Below are 20,934 nucleotides of genomic sequence, written 5' to 3'. Positions count from 1 at the left end.
AACAGAAAGCTTGACCCCACCTCCCCTCCCCCCCAACGTATTGCATTATGGGAGATTCATTGGGTGGAAGCTCTTAGTCATTTGCTTACACATGTTGTGCCTTATTTGTAAAACGAAACGAAACGAAATAGAATTCGGTATTTTGCGAAATGAACTCAAAATCTGTAATTTGTGAAATAAAAATATGTATTTTGCTGAATGAAAATCTATAATTTCAGATTTTCACAGTGTCGTAAATTACAGATTTTGAGTTCATTTCGCAAAATACAGATTTTCATTTCGTTTTGTGTCGCAAATTACAGTAAGCGTCCAGGGGCGAGACTCAAACTGTTTCAAACAAGATAGCCAGAACTGTTCGGTCAATTTGGCGTTATCGGCGTTATCGAATTAAAGGATTCAGACGCCGTACTTTTTATGAGTTTCGACGTACACAAACTAAGAAAAGTACACCTATTCATTGAAACGTCAAACTTAATTGGCCGACCACAACCGTTCCTAAGCCCTTTCCAAAAAAAACACAATTTATCTTGTCTGCGGTCTTTAAGTGGAAGGCAAATTAAGTTCGGCACATGACAAGTTCGACATTTGAATTACTAAAGCCTTTCCGAGACCGTGAACTCTTTGATTTGATTTTGACATTTCCTCTTTTATTGCGCAGCAACCAATCAGAAGCGACATGAAACCACAAACTAATTACCGTCACGTTTCTCGCTTGTGATTGGCTGTTTACTTAAAACATAATAACATTTATTAAATATTTCTAGTAGTGCTCCTCACAGAGGAGACTCAATTTAAACACGCTCAAATCACATTCAATCTGTTTTATAATTTAGCTCAAAGAACATATATATCACAATTTTTAGACATGAAGGTATTCGTAATGACATATTCGCATCCGTCCGCCTCGTGTCAGAAATCGAATGCTGTGGGGGAAAAAAACCTGACTCACCCCCATAAATCCTGTCGAAACTATCACATCCCACACCAAAGCCTAACCATCGAAGTGACTAGTGTCTCCGTTCTATCATTTGAAAATCCCACGCAAAAAGAGACCAACATTTGGTGACTTTTATGTGCCACACCGTCACACTATGTGGTTTGTATGCCCGATTTGCTCGAATGGTTTGTTTACATCAAACATCACGTGACACGACGTGAACGATGACGCAGAATCTACGCGGAAAAAGCCATTCCTTTGGTGACATCCCATTCGTAGTTCCACAAAGTATCACTTCTCAGTGACGTCTTTCTGGGAAATATTCTTTACTTCGGTAAAGCTTCGCTTACTGTCATTCACAGGAAAGTAAATTAAACCAGGGATTGTCAGATGGGGAACTGTGTAGGGAAACCAAACCGTAACGGTAAGAGATGTTGATCAACAGAAAACATTAACTTTGCAGTCAGGGATGGACACTAAGAAAAAACGCTACCTTTTTGTAACGTTAAATATAACGTTTAAGATTGACTTTTGTTATTAAATTTATGAGAAAAACTAACGCGAAGAGATTTCGACGTTTCGATGACATCCTGTCATCATTATCAAGGAAATGAAAAAATTTTACATAAGTAAGTAGACAAAAAACTTAACCGAAAACTTAAACCGAAAACTAAAATTTTTTCACTTTCTTGATAATGATAATTTCTTGATAATGATGACAGGATGTCATCGAAACGTCGAAATCTCTCCGCGTTAGTTTTTCTCATAAATAAAAATATAACGTTAACAGTAATTTAAGGAAGGTGTTTCCACCAAAAATCTTCGGCGTTCGTGGGTTAAGAATTACAAAAATCAACAGCTTTTCTTAACGGTTCACAGATATCGCGTTGCGCAAGAGAATTAATTATGGGAGAGAGTTATAAATGGCTGGGATTTCAGTATGTTTGTTGTCGGCATTGGGGGCGCTCTCGGAATGCCACGCTTCAAACTAACAAAAATCTCCTGCGATAATCATGTGTTATCTGTAAATTACATTGTACACAACGCGATTGTAAGGTGGGGTGTTTGTCCTTTGGTTTTGGCAAAACTGTACTCGCAAAGTGTTTACAAGCTTGAAACCAACTTTGACGTTCTTGCTACGCAACACTCTTGCGATTTTTTCGGACACACCTCTGATTAGTCTTGTCCCCATTGCGCTTGAGACATCGCCGAAAAGTGCTAAGAAAATCTCCACTAAGCGAATCGAGGTTGAATGGAGTAAAATATAACAAAACAATATTGCAACAAACCATTAAAAATGATTGATAAAGATAAACCAGATTTGAAATCTTCTACTAAATGTCATATTTGTGATTGAACAATCTGGAACAGACATTAAAATAAGAGACCATTGCCATGTTACTGGTAATTAGAGGATCAGCTCACCAAGTTTGTAACCTTAAAATTAGAATTGATTCAAAAACAATAAAAATATTTCATGATTTGAAAGGGTATGATAGAAAATTTATCGTGCAAAACATTGGTGCAATAGCCAAGAAACATACTTACAAAAACAAGAAAAGGTAAAGATATTGAAATGAACATTAATGCTATACCAAACAACATGGAAAAATATATGGCTTTCATTCTTGGAAATCATCTTGTGTTTCTTCATAGTTTTCAATTTTTGAGCTCAACTCTTGATAAACTAGTCAGTAATCTACCTGTCAAAGCATCCAAATATATATACTTCAGAAGTCTTTAAGGATAAACAGTTCCACCTTATGAAACAAAAAGGTGTTTATCCGTTTGACTACATGGATAGTTTTGACAAATTCGAATTCAATGTTACACAATTACCATCAAAAGAGGAATTTTACAGCATATTTAACAATGAACATATGCCTAATAAAGCCTGTAAACATGCTCAAAATGTTTGGAATATATTTAAATTAACCAATATGGGTCAATACCATGACTTGTCTTTCAACTCAGGCATCCTTTTATCAGCAGATGTTTTTGAAAATTTTGGAAAGACGTTTAAAATGTTATAAACTAGACCCATGTCACAATTTCACTAGTCCGGGTCATAGTTGGGATGCTATGCTTAAGATGATTGATATAAAATTATAATTAATGGCAGGCATAGACCAATTCCAATTTGTCGGCTTTAAGAGGTGGTATTTGTTCATTTCTAACCGATATGCAAAATCAAATAATAAATGCATGAAGACTACAATAAAGATGATTGAGACATCGAAATAAATCATTTACTGAAATGCTAATGATTTATATGGTTGGGCTGTGTACCAATATCTTCCGACTGGTTATTTTAAATGGTAGCAGAAAAACACCTTGATAATTTGGATCTAAATAAATATACCAATGAAAGAGATAAGGTTTGATCCTTCAAGTTGATCTTGAGTATTCAAAACAGATACATGATATATGCATAATGATTATCCACTAGCTACTGAAAAAATCAATGTCACAAAAGACATGTTATCACCTTATTGTGAACAAATAAGGCAAAAATACATTATGAGAAGACGACAGGTTAGAAGGTTGATTCCAACAGTTCCTGACAACACGAATTATGTATCACATTAGAGAAACCCTCAATTATACAGAGATCTTGGGTTAAAAGTGACTACAGTCTATAGAGTTTTAGAATTTAATCAGTTACCATGGTTGAAACAGTACATCGATTTCAATACACAGAAACGAACCGCAGCAAAAAATTCATTTGAAAAAGACTTTTTCAAGCTTATGAACAACACAACAGTGTATTTGGAAAAAAACAATGGAAAACAAACGTAAAAGAGTTGATGCTAGCTTAGACTTGGCACAGATGAAAATATTTTTTTTAAAACCTGCTTCGAAGTCTTCTTATGTGACAGCAAAATATTTAATGAAAATCTGGTAGCTGTGCATAAGATCATAGAAACGGTTACTCACAATAGGCCGGCATATATAGGAATGTGTCTTCTTGATCTTAGTACAACATTAATATATGATATTCACTACAATTATATTAAACAAAAGTATGGTAATAAAACAAAATTATTATTCACAGATATAGACAGTTTAACACAAAAGAAAAACCCGAAACCAATGATTTTGTATCAAGACTTCTGGAATAACAAAACTATATTTTATCTGGTGAATACCTAGAAAACGGACCATTCTATGATAAAACAAACAAGTAAGTAATTGGAAAGTTCAAAGATGAGGCTTCTGGTGTTGCTATAACAGAGTTTGTCGGTTTGCGATCGAAAATATACAGTTATGTTAAAGATAACCTGTGGAAAGACTGCTAAGGGCATTAAAAAGATTGTAATAAAAAAAGACATGAAACATGAAGGACTATAAAGAAACACTATTCAAAAATAAACAAATGCATCATACTATGAAAACCTTTAACTTGGGAGTTACGAAATAAATAAGATATCATTGTCATGCTTTGATGATAAAAGATACATACATCATAACGGAGTTAATAACTACGCTTATGGGCATTAAAAAATTCAAAAAGTGAGAATCATAACTTCTAAATTCCACCCCAAACTATCTTATGTATCATGTGTTTTAACAATTTCATCTTTTAGGTGTCCAACGCGTTGGACGTCAAGAATTATTCACGGAAAATGATGACTAACTTATTATATGCAGTTTATAATTACCGAGAAATGATTTCTAAGAAGTGGGAATGTCCCTTACGTCATAAACTTACTGTTTTTGGTGTCTAACGCGTTGGACACCTAAAATCATCAATAATCGAGCGAAAAATATATCCATCATATGGTAGGTAGTATAGGACTTGAGTTGTCACAGAGAATTGTTGCAAATATTTAAACGCCCTTTTTTTTGAAAACAACATAGTTTTACAAAAATCGAGAGCAATTTTATTGACAAAAAATTGAGTGCAAAAAATTTTCCATCAAATAATAATAATAATAATAACTTTATTTATAAGTGAGAGATTTCGAGGCAATGAAAGGTATAGACTACGAAGAGACTAACACATACCGTGCATTTTACCTTTCGACACACCCATCCGAAAAATTGGTTTTTGCCCTGAGCGGGACTCGAACCCACGTCTCCCTGATTACTAGTCGGGCATGCTAAGCCACTACACCATCAAGGCCACCACGCTGGCAACGCAGCAGATTAATGGGGCGACTTTAGCAACGTGGGGGTTCCTTTTCTTCACTTGAGTGTATATCTTTGCCTCTCTAACCCCAGACAGGGCTTAGAACACAAGTGAGAGATTTCGAGGCACACTCAAGCGAAGAAAAGTTGGGCCCTAGGAACCCCCACGTTGCTAAAGTCGCCCCATTAATCTGCTGCGTTGCCAGCGTGGTGGCCTTGATGGTGTAGTGGCTTAGCATGCCCGACTAGTAATCAGGGAGACGTGGGTTCGAGTCCCGCTCAGGGCAAAAACCAATTTTTCGGATGGGTGTGTCGAAAGGTAAAATGCACGGTATGTGTTAGTCTCTTCGCGAACTTTATTTATATAGCGCTCATATCCATGTATCGCTGTCCATGGCGCTTTACAATTTACAATTTACAGTAATTTCAATAAAAACGATTTAAAAACACTAAATTCTATGGAATATTATTATACAATAAATATTATTAATTCTAAAAACGATCTATAAAAATATTCTTATTATTTCAAACAACAATTATTGAAATGATAATGATAAAATCAAATGATGAAAGGAATATCAAACCAGGCGATAAAAAACGAAAATGATTAAAAAGAAACAAATAACTAATTAAATTTCTTATTATCAAGAAATAATGTAAAAAGAAACGTTTTGAGTCTGCTTTTAAAACTAGCAACTGAGGAGCAAGAACGAATATTTAAAGGTAACCTATTCCAAAGTCTCGGAGCAGCGAAAGAAAAGGACCGAAAACCATAAGTGGTGAGCTTAGCTCTAGGTTCAACAAGAAGTTTCTTATTATGGTAGGTAGTATAGGACTAGGGCTGGTAAGAGAGCATTTTTGCAAAAATGCTCTCGTGCCCCCAAGTCCTATACTACTAACGAGAGCCAGTACGATGGTGTAAAAGTTCAGAAATGTTTAAACTGTGCTTCAACAACCATTCAACGGTTCTTGAATTTGAAGCCATATGCCCCCTCTTTAAACGTTGCTGGGCATGCACCTGCACCTGCACGTATATATGTCCGTATCCATAGTTACTAGTCCGTATTCATGGTAACAACTGCGGCTGCAGCCTGGGACTGAATAACAGGCCTCTCATGAAGCTTTATTGAATGAAAATGTTGACCGTTTGTCCACCCCAGCAGTAATAGAGATTACTTTATGAAAAATGCGCGCACACGATTTTATTCACGATTTGAGTAGTATTAGCGAGCAAACCTTTCTCGAGCAAACCCTCCTCGTGAAATGTTTTAATTCGTCGCTTTCCAAAGCTATCGATGCTTTAGGGTTTATTCCCTTTCCTTGTTTCTTTGGTTGTTTTTGTTTGGACTGAAAAACGTTTCTGGATTTCTCAAATACCAAGAAGTCTATTAAGCTTGTGGAATAGCCCTTTTTCTTCAGGTGTCGTTCGGAGCTAGCCACTCCGTTTGGAAGTCGGCTCGTATTCATGACCATCTTTAGAGCCGAGGAAGATGATTAATTGGCATATGTATTCATTCAGCTCAACCGCTGGAATAACATCCATTTTCCTGTCTTCGTCCTTCATTTTAAAAAATCTTTCGAGCAATCTTACATCTTGTTCATTTTTTTGAGTGGTATGTTTACTTTCTTGTTCAAAAATAATATCTTTCAACGGATTTTTCCATGGGCCGTTTTTTGAAGCGCGCGCTTTTTTGTGCAACGGCTGTCGCACGACGTTCATTCGATACGTTCATTCATCACTAGTGAAATTTTGTCGTTCGCGTTGCTGATTGGACGAACGATATTTCTTCACAGTGAAATGTTGTCGTTCGTGTTCCTGATTGACTACCTTTTAGGGTCAGTACGAATTATATCACAAGTAGCAGGCTTTGCAAAAAATTACAAATCTGACAGAAACCCTAAAGAGTTTGCGATAATAAAAGTTATAAAAGCATATAAAGTGCTCACAAAGTGCTCAGTGCAATGGGGACATACCTAATCGCAGAGGGTAATTGCTGTCCCTCATCACGTTGATGACGCGTTTCCTCTCTCTGCGCCTCCCAGTGTTCGTTGGCTGTATTTTTTCGAGTCTGTCAAGGAGTGTATTTACCACTGACCCCTTATGTTGCAACGGGTAATGAGAGTTGAAATCGACGTTCCTGTCCGTATATGTAGGTTTGTATGAACGCCAACAGTGTCCAAGAAGGAAAAGCGGTTCTCTTCATTATGAGAAGACGACAGGTTAGAAGGTTGATTCCAACAGTTCCTGACAACACGAATTATGTATCACATTAGAGAAACCCTCAATTATACAGAGATCTTGGGTTAAAAGTGACTACAGTCTATAGAGTTTTAGAATTTAATCAGTTACCATGGTTGAAACAGTACATCGATTTCAATACACAGAAACGAACCGCAGCAAAAAATTCATTTGAAAAAGACTTTTTCAAGCTTATGAACAACACAACAGTGTATTTGGAAAAAAACAATGGAAAACAAACGTAAAAGAGTTGATGCTAGCTTAGACTTGGCACAGATGAAAATATTTTTTTAAAACCTGCTTCGAAGTCTTCTTATGTGACAGCAAAATATTTAATGAAAATCTGGTAGCTGTGCATAAGATCATAGAAACGGTTACTCACAATAGGCCGGCATATATAGGAATGTGTCTTCTTGATCTTAGTACAACATTAATATATGATATTCACTACAATTATATTAAACAAAAGTATGGTAATAAAACAAAATTATTATTCACAGATATAGACAGTTTAACACAAAAAAAAAACCCGAAACCAATGATTTTGTATCAAGACTTCTGGAATAACAAAACTATATTTTATCTGGTGAATACCTAGAAAACGGACCATTCTATGATAAAACAAACAAGTAAGTAATTGGAAAGTTCAAAGATGAGGCTTCTGGTGTTGCTATAACAGAGTTTGTCGGTTTGCGATCGAAAATGTACAGTTATGTTAAAGATAACCTGTGGAAAGACTGCTAAGGGCATTAAAAAGATTGTAATAAAAAAAGGCATGAAACATTAAGGACTATAAAGAAACACTATTCAAAAATAAACAAATGCATCATACTATGAAAACCTTTAACTTGGGAGTTACGAAATAAATAAGATATCATTGTCATGCTTTGATGATAAAAGATACATACATCATAACGGAGTTAATAACTACGCTTATGGGCATTAAAAAATTCAAAAAGTGAGAATCATAACTTCTAAATTCCACCCCAAACTATCTTATGTATCATGTGTTTTAACAATTTCATCTTTTAGGTGTCCAACGCGTTGGACGTCAAGAATTATTCACGGAAAATGATGACTAACTTATTATATGCAGTTTATAATTACCGAGAAATGATTTCTAAGAAGTGGGAATGTCCCTTACGTCATAAACTTACTGTTTTTGGTGTCTAACGCGTTGGACACCTAAAATCATCAATAATCGAGCGAAAAATATATCCATCATATGGTAGGTAGTATAGGACTTGAGTTGTCACAGAGAATTGTTGCAAATATTTAAACGCCCTTTTTTTTGAAAACAACATAGTTTTACAAAAATCGAGAGCAATTTTATTGACAAAAAATTGAGTGCAAAAAATTTTCCATCAAATAATAATAATAATAATAACTTTATTTATAAGTGAGAGATTTCGAGGCAATGAAAGGTATAGACTACGAAGAGACTAACACATACCGTGCATTTTACCTTTCGACACACCCATCCGAAAAATTGGTTTTTGCCCTGAGCGGGACTCGAACCCACGTCTCCCTGATTACTAGTCGGGCATGCTAAGCCACTACACCATCAAGGCCACCACGCTGGCAACGCAGCAGATTAATGGGGCGACTTTAGCAACGTGGGGGTTCCTTTTCTTCACTTGAGTGTATATCTTTGCCTCTCTAACCCCAGACAGGGCTTAGAACACAAGTGAGAGATTTCGAGGCACACTCAAGCGAAGAAAAGTTGGGCCCTAGGAACCCCCACGTTGCTAAAGTCGCCCCATTAATCTGCTGCGTTGCCAGCGTGGTGGCCTTGATGGTGTAGTGGCTTAGCATGCCCGACTAGTAATCAGGGAGACGTGGGTTCGAGTCCCGCTCAGGGCAAAAACCAATTTTTCGGATGGGTGTGTCGAAAGGTAAAATGCACGGTATGTGTTAGTCTCTTCGCGAACTTTATTTATATAGCGCTCATATCCATGTATCGCTGTCCATGGCGCTTTACAATTTACAATTTACAGTAATTTCAATAAAAACGATTTAAAAACACTAAATTCTATGGAATATTATTATACAATAAATATTATTAATTCTAAAAACGATCTATAAAAATATTCTTATTATTTCAAACAACAATTATTGAAATGATAATGATAAAATCAAATGATGAAAGGAATATCAAACCAGGCGATAAAAAACGAAAATGATTAAAAAGAAACAAATAACTAATTAAATTTCTTATTATCAAGAAATAATGTAAAAAGAAACGTTTTGAGTCTGCTTTTAAAACTAGCAACTCAGGAGCAAGAACGAATATTTAAAGGTAACCTATTCCAAAGTCTCGGAGCAGCGAAAGAAAAGGACCGAAAACCATAAGTGGTGAGCTTAGCTCTAGGTTCAACAAGAAGTTTATTATTATGGTAGGTAGTATAGGACTTGGGCTGGTAAGAGAGCATTTTTGCAAAAATGCTCTCGTGCCCCCAAGTCCTATACTACTAACGAGAGCCAGTACGATGGTGTAAAAGTTCAGAAATGTTTAAACTGTGCTTCAACAACCATTCAACGGTTCTTGAATTTGAAGCCATATGCCCCCTCTTTAAACGTTGCTGGGCATGCACCTGCACCTGCACGTATATATGTCCGTATCCATAGTTACTAGTCCGTATTCATGGTAACAACTGCGGCTGCAGCCTGGGACTGAATAACAGGCCTCTCATGAAGCTTTATTGAATGAAAATGTTGACCGTTTGTCCACCCCAGCAGTAATAGAGATTACTTTATGAAAAATGCGCGCACACGATTTTATTCACGATTTGAGTAGTATTAGCGAGCAAACCTTTCTCGAGCAAACCCTCCTCGTGAAATGTTTTAATTCGTCGCTTTCCAAAGCTATCGATGCTTTAGGGTTTATTCCCTTTCCTTGTTTCTTTGGTTGTTTTTGTTTGGACTGAAAAACGTTTCTGGATTTCTCAAATACCAAGAAGTCTATTAAGCTTGTGGAATAGCCCTTTTTCTTCAGGTGTCGTTCGAAGCTAGCCACTCCGTTTGGAAGTCGGCTCGTATTCATGGCCATCTTTAGAGCCGAGGAAGATGATAAATTGGCTGATGTATCCATTCAGCTGAACAGCTGGAATAACTTCCATTTTCCTGTCTTCGTCCTTCGTTTTCAAAAATCTTTCAGGCAATCTTACATCTCCTTCAGTTTTTTTGAGTGGTATGTTTACTTTCTTGTTCAAAAATAATATCTTTCAACGGATTTTTCCATGGGCCGTTTTTTGAAGCGCGCGCTTTTTTGTGCAACGGCTGTCGCACGACGTTCATTCGATACGTTCATTCATCACTAGTGAAATTTTGTCGTTCGCGTTGCTGATTGGACGAACGATATTTCTTCACAGTGAAATGTTGTCGTTCGTGTTCCTGATTGACTACCTTTTAGGGTCAGTACGAATTATATCACAAGTAGCAGGCTTTGCAAAAAATTACAAATCTGACAGAAACCCTAAAGAGTTTGCGATAATAAAAGTTATAAAAGCATATAAAGTGCTCACAAAGTGCTCAGTGCCATGGGGACATACCTAATCGCAGAGGGTAATTGCTGTCCCTCATCACGTTGATGACGCGTTTCCTCTCTCTGCGCCTCCCAGCGTTCGTTGGCTGTATTTTTTCGAGTCTGTCAAGGAGTGTATTTACCACTGACCCCTTATGTTGCAACGGGTAATGAGAGTTGAAATCGACGTTCCTGTCCGTATATGTAGGTTTGTATGAACGCCAACAGTGTCCAAGAAGGAAAAGCGGTTCTCTTCAACTTCTTTGGTAAACTGTATTTGTGGATTTTATGGAATTTAGGTGATTAAGGAATTCCTGAACATTTTCCTTCTGTATGCATGCACGGCTATCGTTCACATTTGTACCACCATCGTGGGGGGGAGGGGCAGTGGATAAACGAAGTTGGCTACAGTGGCACTCACAGGTGAACCCATTGCGTAGCCAGAGGTTTGTAGATGGTGTTGTTGCTCGTTAGTGAAGAAAGTGCTTTGTAAAACAAATCCCAACAAGACGCTCTATGAGCGTACATTGGGTTGCCTGTGGTACGTGGTACTCAAAAACAGAAGGGACTGAGTTAGATGGAATTGAACTGCGGCGTTCCAGGCAAGTTTTTGAAGTCGGGGTTCATTAACACCATTCTATCCCATGACCGGAGGCATGGAGAACCCACGAGATAGCACAGCGCATGCGTCAGGTCATTGCACACGTTTGCGTCGATCTGAAACGTTGTATTTCAACAGTCACAATCCAAGAAACCAAACAATACTAACTTATTCTTCTAGAAACATATCTGGAGGGTTAACGTAGTTGACTCGCGAATCCCAGACACAAGTGCAAACGGAGTTGGCACGTTAACACCAGTGTTTAGCCACCCAACGTAGTTGGGTAAATTTAGCGCCAATCGAGAAACAAACAGTCATGGCGGAACTCATTGAGCAGACAGGAAAAGACACAATGCAATGAAGAAAGATCTTCACAAAGATTATGTTACCTTGTGTAGTGCGTCCAAAGTGCCTGCCTCATCAGAATATTTATTCAGTGACTTGTCAAAACCAAAGATATTTCCGAGGCAAACAAGCTCACCAAGAAAGTTCGACCTCTGCAACACAGCACTGCACGCTGCGGGCATTCTGGCTTGAATGGACGCCGGTTTTATCAAAATACTTAGGAATCTCAAGGAAATCGCAGGTTTCACCCATATTAACGGCAAAGGAAGGATTTTGTGTACAAAGGCCGCCCACAAAAATCGAGGATAAAGAAAGAGGGGAACTCAGAACAAGCTTAGCTCGAACGACACCCTCATCGAAAAAGGTATGCACATCATTAAGGGTTAAACCTGATAATGATGTCCGTTTATTACTTGCTACTCAAGATTCATTTAAAGCCGGTCAAATCAGTCTATTTTCAAGTCAATGGGGAGAAATTACACATGACCCGTCAATATTGCAGTTTGTTAAAGGGGCAAAAACTGAGTTCAAACCAGGAGTAACCCCTTCTCAAACTTGTGTGCGATCTAGCACATTTAATCAATCACAGTTTGACACTGTGCATTGGAAATTGATTAATTGCTTTCAAAAGGAGTATTCCAGGTCTCCTCCTTAGAGGAGGGGGAGTTCATATCCCCAGTGTTTATTAGACCTAAACCAGATGGGAATTTCCGTGTTATACTTAACCTCCACTGTTTCAACGAGTTTGTACAATACTACCATTTTAAGATGGATACCCTTGAATCAGCCATTGGACTGACGAAACCAGGATGTTTTGTGGCATCCTTTGACCTTAAAGATGCCTACTACTCGGTACCAGTTGCCGAAGAGGTCCAGAAATACGTAAAATTCATTCTTTCTATAACAGAACACTTTACAAGTATAGATGTTTACCAAATGGCTTGTCAAGTGTCCCACGCATCTTTACTAAGTTACTAAAACCTGTGTATGCATGGCTACGCACACAGGGCCATGTAAATCTAGGCTACATAGATGTCTCCTACCTACAGGGGGACAGCTATGTGGAATGTAGTAACAATGTGAAAGCAACTGTCTTTTTGTTCAAGCGACTAGGCTTTCACCTGCACCCCACAAAATCTGTTATCATCCCCACTCAGAATCTCACATTTTTGGGGTTCAAGCCAGACTCCAGAAGCATGACAGTTGCACCAACTGATGAGAAGATTCACAAAACAGTAGAAGCCTGCAAAAGATTACGAACCACAACGAAACCTCAAATTTTAGATGTTGCAGAAGTTATTGGTCTCATATTTTGTAACGTCCCAGGGGCCCACTTTGGACCTCTGCACTTTCGTTAGCTGGAGAGAGACCAAACTGCGGCCCTGTTAAGAAATAGGGGGAATTACAAATGCTGTATGTCTGTAAAAATGAGCTCATTAAAAGAGCTTACATAGTAGATTGACAATATGCCCCATTCATCACGTGACATTTCCCATGCCCCACCTTGTATGGTCATTGACACTGATGCCTTAACCCGAGGTTGGGGAGCTGTGTATGGTGACCAAGAGGTTGGTGGGAGATGGACACCGTTTGAAAGCACTAAGCATATCAATATCTTGGAACTTAAGTAGCCTTCTTCACTCTTAAGTCATTTTGCAAACAAGCACCTGATCATGAGGGTCATGTCCAGTTGCAGATGGACAACACCACAGTTGTCTCATATATTAATAACATGGGGGGGGGGGGGGGGGGCTCTAAATCACCGGAATTAAATTGCCTTGCCCAAGAAATCTGGGATTGGTGCATCTAGCGGAAGTTGTGGGTCTCAGCTACTCACATTGTGGGCAAATTAAATAGTGATGCAGATACTAAATCCCGACATTTTCAGGATAAGCATGAATCGATGCTTGATAGGATAGTTTTTAATGCCATCTTGTCACTATACCCAGGGTTAAACATAGATTTATTTGCTACCAGGATTAACAAACAGTTAGAAGTCTATTGCTCTTGGAAACCTGATCCTGGGTGTGCATTTGTAAATGCCTTCAGTATTGACTGGAGCAAATTTAACTTTTTATGCCCCCCCCCCTTGCAGCATAATTCCCAGGTGTATTCCGAAAATTACTCAAGACCAAGCCCAAGGAATTTTAATCATCCCAGTATGGGCAACACAACCCTGGTTCTCACAGGCCCTTCAGCTCCTTTACAACCAGCCATGGATCCTCTAACCAACCAAGAGACTGCTGCAACATGTCTATCACCACCAACCACACCCACTACACAACAAGCTACGACTAATGGCTTGTCCACTCTCAGGGAGTCCTTTACAAAGGACAATGTTTTCCAGAAGTTAACACGATCCTGATGGCCTCCTAGCGAGAGCACAAAGAAACAATATAAAGTCCTTGAGAAGTGGTTGGCATTTTGTAATCAAAGGTGCATCTCTTACATTTCACCAAAGGTAAATGAGGCCCTGGACGTCCTTATGGTTCTTTATAATAAGGGACACATACTCTACCATTAATACAGCAAGGTCTCCTCTTTCGTCCGTCATTACTCTCGACAGTGGGGACAATTTTGGACTTCACCTTTAAGTGGTGCGGTTCTTCAAAGGCATTTATGAACTCAGAAAACCCCAATCCAAATACAATTCTATTTGGGATGTGTCTAAAGTTTTGGATTACTTCAGGAAGTTACACCCACTTAACACCCTTACCCTGAAGAAGTTAACTTTAAAATTAGTCATGCTATTGTTGATTGTCACGGGACGGAAAGGCCAGGATATTCACGTACTTTCCCTACAGGGCATGAACATGGCAACCACAAGCTGCCAATTTCAAATGTTGGAACACACCAAAACTAGCAAGCCAGGAAAGAAGGGTAATCCCCTAACTATCCATGTGTACACTTCCGATCCAGCACTTTGCCCTCTGTTGACATTGAAAGAATACATTTCAAGAACAGTACCATTGCGGAAGAGCGAGACACAATTATTTCTGAGTCTCATCCAGCCTCATAAAGCAGTGACCCGCGACACAATCTCAAGGTGGACCAAGGATGTCTTGAAACTGTCTGGTATTGATATAATTCAGTTTACTGCACACAGTACTAGAGCAGCGGTGGACTCAAAGGCCAGTGTAAAGGATGTGCCACTTGATGTGATCCTCAGCAACACTTGGTGCGAGTCAGCACAGACTTTCCACTAGTGTTACCACAAACCAGTGTCGAATGAAGTTAGCATGACTGACACTATTTTGTCTTTAAAATAGGCCTAAATGCCATGTCTTGAACTGTAATCCAGAGACATAATTATTGTTATTTGTTGACATTTATGTTTGTATACTCATGATGGGGTTAATCATTGAACAGTCTGTCCTGTAGGACCTGAGATACTTTTACCTTAGCACCTCTGTCTTGTGCTAGCTGACAGTAACACCCTAGTTTCCCTCCTCTCTTTTCTCTCTCTCCTCTACTTTATGGAATAGCTGATTAAACCAACTTTCACAATATGTCATGTGCAGTGGCTGTGTCAGTGCTGTAAAGTCTCATGGGATCTCCATGCCTCCGGTCATGTGATAGAATGGTAAAGTTAAACGAGACTTACCTGTAAGTTGACGTTTGATTGAGATTCTATCACATGAACACAGGGGGCATAGGAGATCACATTCCCCCCCCCCCCCCTTATACCCTCCCTTATGGGCGCAGAGTTGCCACTCCTCAATATGTGGTTTAACTGACACACCCCCTGCATGTGATCTCATATGCCTCCTGTTGTCATGTAATAGAATCTCTATTAAACTTCAACTTACAGGTAAGTCTCCTTTAATTTTACCATTTAAGGGGTCACCCAGAAGTCGTGCAAGCAGAGGCCGCTTGGCTCACACGGGCCCATTACACCCCTCTGTCATTCGAGTATTTGTAAAAAAGGAGCATGTGCAGGAATTCCATGATCACCTGAATTCCAAAAATTCACACATACAGTTTACCAAAGAAGTTGTAGAGGAAAACTGCCTTTCCTTCTTGGACACTGTTGGAGTGCACAGGAAACCTACACATACTGACAGGTACCTCGGTTTCAACTCTCACCGCAAGTTTCAATATATGCGGTCAGTGGTAAATACACTCGTTAAGAGAGCCAAAAAAAATACCATCAACGAACGCTGGAAGGCACAGAGAGAGGAAACAAGTCATCAGCGTGTTGAGGGACAACAACTACCCTCTGCGATCAATCGAGAGTTGTGAATCCAATCGGAAAGGTCACTGTGACTTAACCCTTGTATTTCCAGTGGCCACCTATAAGATTTTATTCTGTCTAACGCCTGACGATTTTACTCGTCAATGGGGGCGTCCTCGGGCCTTAAAGGGTTAATCGTTTAAGGCCCGAAGGGGGCCCCAGTGACTATCACTTCGGCAACGCATTCCAAACTAAAATGTGATGTTTCAGTTTTGAAAAATTCAGAACAAATCCTGCGAATCACCTCAAAATGGGTGTTTTTTTCTTGTAAAATGGAAACCTGTCTCGGATAACAGCTTTTTTATGATACAGGTTTTGAAGTTCCGTCGTAAATGAGTGTAAAATTGCCCGAAAATTAAATGTGGACCTTCCAAAGAAATTCATAATCACCACTTAATTCCAAAATGAGTTTTTGTCATTTAAAAAAAGTTTCCCTGTTTCTAAGGAATCACAAAATTCTTCCGAGCAACATTTTATTCTTTACTTGAACTTTATTCAAATGTCCGAGCCATGCAAGAGAAGCCAAATCAGGATCTTTTGAATTTCGTGTCTCGAGAGTTTCCCCCATAGAAAGCGGGAGAGGATTCAGAATTTCCGATCCCCCTAAGAACACGCAGGAAATGTTTCAGAATTTCTGATCACCCCAAAAGACAGAGTAGGATTCAGAATTTCTGATCCAACACAAAAACAAGGAGCAGGTTTTCTGATTCTCCCAAGAACGTTGTCCCAAAAGGATTCACAACATCTGGTCACTCAAACATCCTGAGAGAGGATCCTTGGTGTTTTTTTCTTTGTGGCCCCAGGGCAATGAAATTTCATAAAATCTGAGGTTAAAGTCAATGATTCTGGAGCAGTATACCAAATTTTGGTTTTATTAACGGAGTTGATAATGTAAATTGACCACCGTACAGGGATTCTAAAAGCTGACATTTCGAGCGTTAGCCCTTCGTCAGAGCGAATTGAGGAATTATGGGTTGTGTGTAGTTTTCTTCGTGGAGTAGGAGCTACGCTATTGGTGGTAACATGGCAACGTGAAAAATAGGAATACATCAGTTAAATGAAAAGCGTTCGTTCATACCGTGGGGATTAATGGTGCCGATTTGGAGGATAAATTTTTGTTCCAGATTATTGCGACTTTCCGTCGTACCTTGATGTAGGGAAAGGCTGCGGATAGCCATGTGTTGTTTGGAGTTGTTAGGGAGATTAAAATGACGAGCGACTGTTCGCGGAATCGGTCGCCTAGTCGTCTACCTGTCTCGCCAATGTATAATTTATTGCATAACGTACAGGTTATGCAATAAATGACATTTGTAGTTGTGCATGTGAAACAATCGGTGATCTTAACAGATCGCTTAGATCCTGATATTTTGCTAGTGTTAAGAGTGAAACGACAAGATTCTGGAGTAACGCGAGGACCGATTGTTCAACCATATACCAACTTTATTATATAGATAGAATTACAACCAATGCAAGAACATTAAATTGTATCATTGAAGGTCTTAGTTCTTGCAGCCCACCTGAACTTTGTCTAATCAAAATATTTTTTTCTTGAAAAATGCTGCATGATTCCATTTTAAATTGGGCATAATATTAGTTTCGACAATTTTGAGTTTAGAACAAGACAACGATGTTTCAGTAGAACCACACCCACTTTCAGCACGAGTAAAATCCACAAGAGGGTGGGAAACATGCATGTCTACTTCTAAATCCAAAAATTGTCGTTACTTTTATAAGAGCTCTTTCTTGTCGGTTGGCGGTAAGAAAAGTATACAATATCATAGTTTTCTAAACGGATTCTATACACACAGAGTGCCTTATGAAGCTTACTCACAACAGTCTACTATAACTATGTAACCTATCTCGTACGGCACATTATAATTACAGCAGCTGTAAATTAAACTTGACGCTACGTGAGCGTAAAATAGGTTCCCCGTGGTGCGTGTTACACAAAAATAGAAGGCACTGAGTTGGGTAGTGTTGAACGGCAGTTTCTCGGTGGCCATAATTTCATCAGCTGTTAACCGATTTACAAGAAGTTTGATTTGCATTTCTGTAACCAATCGGAGCGAGCCTCCAAGAGCTCTATTGTTTTTCGGCCAATCAGAGTAAAGTCCACATTCTGGACTACGAGCAGACGACTTGCTAAGAAATTGTATCAGGCGTACCTTTTCGCACCATGTCTAAGGAAAAGTACGCCTGATCGCAGGTTAGGTTAAAGCGAGATAATAGTATTGTTGAAAAATCTTCGTGTTAATGATTAATGTAAACAACCTTCGCACCAGAAAGTCGCAGGAATAAGTTGGGTTAACTAGAAACTTGAAAATATTCTTGGCGTCATAAAAAAAAAAAACCAAAAAAAAAAAGCAAAAACAAGACTATAGCTACTTATTAATCATTTGCCAGAAAGAACACTACTTCCTGTCACCTTTATGAAACTGCTCGCGGGTTACCAATTTCAGCCCACGAATGCAAATTTGTGAGCTCGAATATTACACAACACGATGAATCAACAAAGGCCGAAAATGTCACGAAAACCTTTTCCAGCGAAAGATTTTATTGAAACAAACAACCTATTTGCTATTAGAGGCAAAAAACCCTTCCTATTTCATTGTGTGCGTGAAAACAAGAAATCTAATTCCTGTCAAAAATTTCCGAAAAATCTTTTCCTTAAATAATGAGGTAAAACATGTACTACAATCTTTCTTTCAAAATAGTTCTTGACTGACGAGAACAAGCTTTCTTTCAAATAAATCTCCACTGTCACACTTCCAATTATGTTTTACCTAAAGACTGTGCAGACTTGAGTACAAAATAAATGTAAATAGCCAGACAACTGAGATGCGACTTCGGTAAACACATACAAATGCATTCAAGGCGTTCGACTCCCTCAATGTTCGTAAAGCCCTTACAGAATTTGCCATTTGGTTTCAGTGTTGTACATAACAGAACGATTAGTAAAATATTAATCTAGAACAAAGCTCACTCAGTTAATACTGCAAACAACAAATTGTTGTCGAAGTCCATTACTCGTCGCTTTGAAGATTCCAGATATTTCTTTTTCACCGCCTGTCTTGTTTATACAATTGACTTTCCATTCTTGAGCTCCATACGTATATATTTTGTTTAAAGATCCACAAAAACACCATTCGCTTTACAATGACTTTCAACGCCATTGCAGGTTAATTATATATATTCTACTGTGTCCACCGGATGAAGTCTAAGCATTTCTTCTATCCCCTGAAACCTACCAAAAATACGCCCAGATAACTCTACCCACAAAGACACTACTTAGCAGGGGAGTGTCTGCGATAATTTTTTGAACATTCTACTTTACAATCTAAACAGGACTTAGAAATTAAACCCGGAATACAAAGCACATTAACGCCGCAATTGAGGATTCTTGATGGCAGGGTTTTGAAGCAAATCAGTGCTTGTGCTTGAAGAAGGATCTTTGGAACTGTCGACTTAAACACTTCAAAGAAAAGATCATAACTGTTTGGGGTTTCCATGCAAGACAAGAACTCATTTTGAATGAGGAACTCAGAATCCGTTAAAACGCGTAAGTTGCATCGTCTTCCTGTTCAGTCAGTCCCAAGAGAACACTGAAGAGCGGAAAAATATAACCAGTCAATATGCCGCTCAGGTTGTGTAACCGATTTATCAGGGTTAATTGTCATCAATGTGTAATCCCGCTGAAAACAACTTCAACAGTAATAATGATAATTTCGACAGCGGGAAAAATACAGTGGAAAAATAGAGATGAGAAGAGATTACTAATGCTTCATATGGGACGGAAACCTTTTTCCCTTACCCAACAGGTCAACATTTCCTTCCCTAAGACTCCCCTAGTGAATTGTTTTGGCTACGCGCTATTACCTCTCATACTTGTTAGACTTTCATGCGGTAACCAGCGGTTAGGATTAGGGTTAGTGCGACTTTGGATTTGGCAGCAAACTTTGACCTTGTTTTCAAAGGTTAGGGTTAGGGTTAGGGTTATATATCTATTAGCTATATATCTCGCATAAGTCCAACAACTTGTTTTAATAATGCAACTGCTGCGAGTTGATGGATGCTTAATAGGGAATTTAAGCAAGGATACGTAGGTGAATAGTACGGTGACCGGAAGTTATATTTCTTCCCGTCATGCGAAGGTGGCCTGAGTTCTAGCTGTAGTACGCTTTCCGAATACGTAGGAGACCATAACTGCCCGTAGTGGAAAGTACGTAAGTATTTTGTTGTACACGACATGCTTAATATGTTGTTGTTTCAACCTAAATGGCAAGATACAGGCATTTTATCCTTTCTTGACCATCTTTGGTGATTTGCAAACAACTATCTGTCGATTTCGAGCTCAAAATGCGGTAGCAGTAGGCGCGAACAACAACGCGTTTCATCAGCGAGGCTTTCACCAGATGATTCAACATTTTTCTAAGCTTTCACAGTACTTCTCGACGCAAATTTTCGCATGTCTTTTCCCAGGATGAAAGTACTTTGGAAAGTTAAACTCATACATATACATGTATCAGCATTTGAGCGAGAAAAGCGAACGAGGAGATCAAATTCGATATATGTTTAAGTTAATCCTGTAATTTTGTTGATTTTAGGCGCATGGGATGTAAGTCGTTAATGTTGTCGTCGTTGCTGACAATGAAAAGTTGCTGGTATTTGCAAAGGCTCTGCAAGGGTCTTCAAATCTTGCTTTTAACGCGAAAGATAGCGAAATTCCGCCAAACATTCATCGTCTTCCGTGTCATCAGGGTGAAACCTGGCCATGCGAAGAGTGTGGAAAAGTCAAGTTTGCAGGCTGATATTCCTGTTAGAGAACTAAAAGTTCTTCCTCCGCAGTAAAACTAGAACCCAAGGAAAGAAGGAGCAAATCTCTTATTTCTCTAAAAGTTGGCATGGCACTTAACAAGCTACCGCA

The 20,934-nt window shown here is 38.8% G+C and overlaps 1 protein-coding gene across 2 annotated transcripts in view; it reads left to right on the top strand.

Moving 5' to 3' along the window:
* The first annotated feature begins 1,211 nt into the window (after window positions 1-1,211).
* The window catches only part of LOC138026723 (uncharacterized), a 34,831-nt gene continuing 15,108 nt past the window's right edge, over window positions 1,212-20,934 (top strand). The window contains exons 1-2 of one of the 2 annotated variants that reach the window (XM_068874172.1): window positions 1,212-1,361; window positions 7,223-7,288. In XM_068874172.1, the coding sequence (XP_068730273.1) occupies window positions 1,328-1,361; window positions 7,223-7,288 (100 nt within the window). In that variant the 5' untranslated portion in view covers window positions 1,212-1,327. The remainder of the gene's footprint in view (window positions 1,362-7,222; window positions 7,289-20,934) is intronic. The other variant, XM_068874175.1, reaches the window with a different exon arrangement.

The sequence above is a fragment of the Montipora capricornis genome, chromosome 12, assembly GCF_036669925.1.
Source record: "Montipora capricornis isolate CH-2021 chromosome 12, ASM3666992v2, whole genome shotgun sequence".
In the NCBI taxonomy this organism is placed as follows: Eukaryota; Metazoa; Cnidaria; class Anthozoa; order Scleractinia; family Acroporidae; genus Montipora; species Montipora capricornis.
This window is presented reverse-complemented; position numbering and strand designations above follow the sequence as displayed.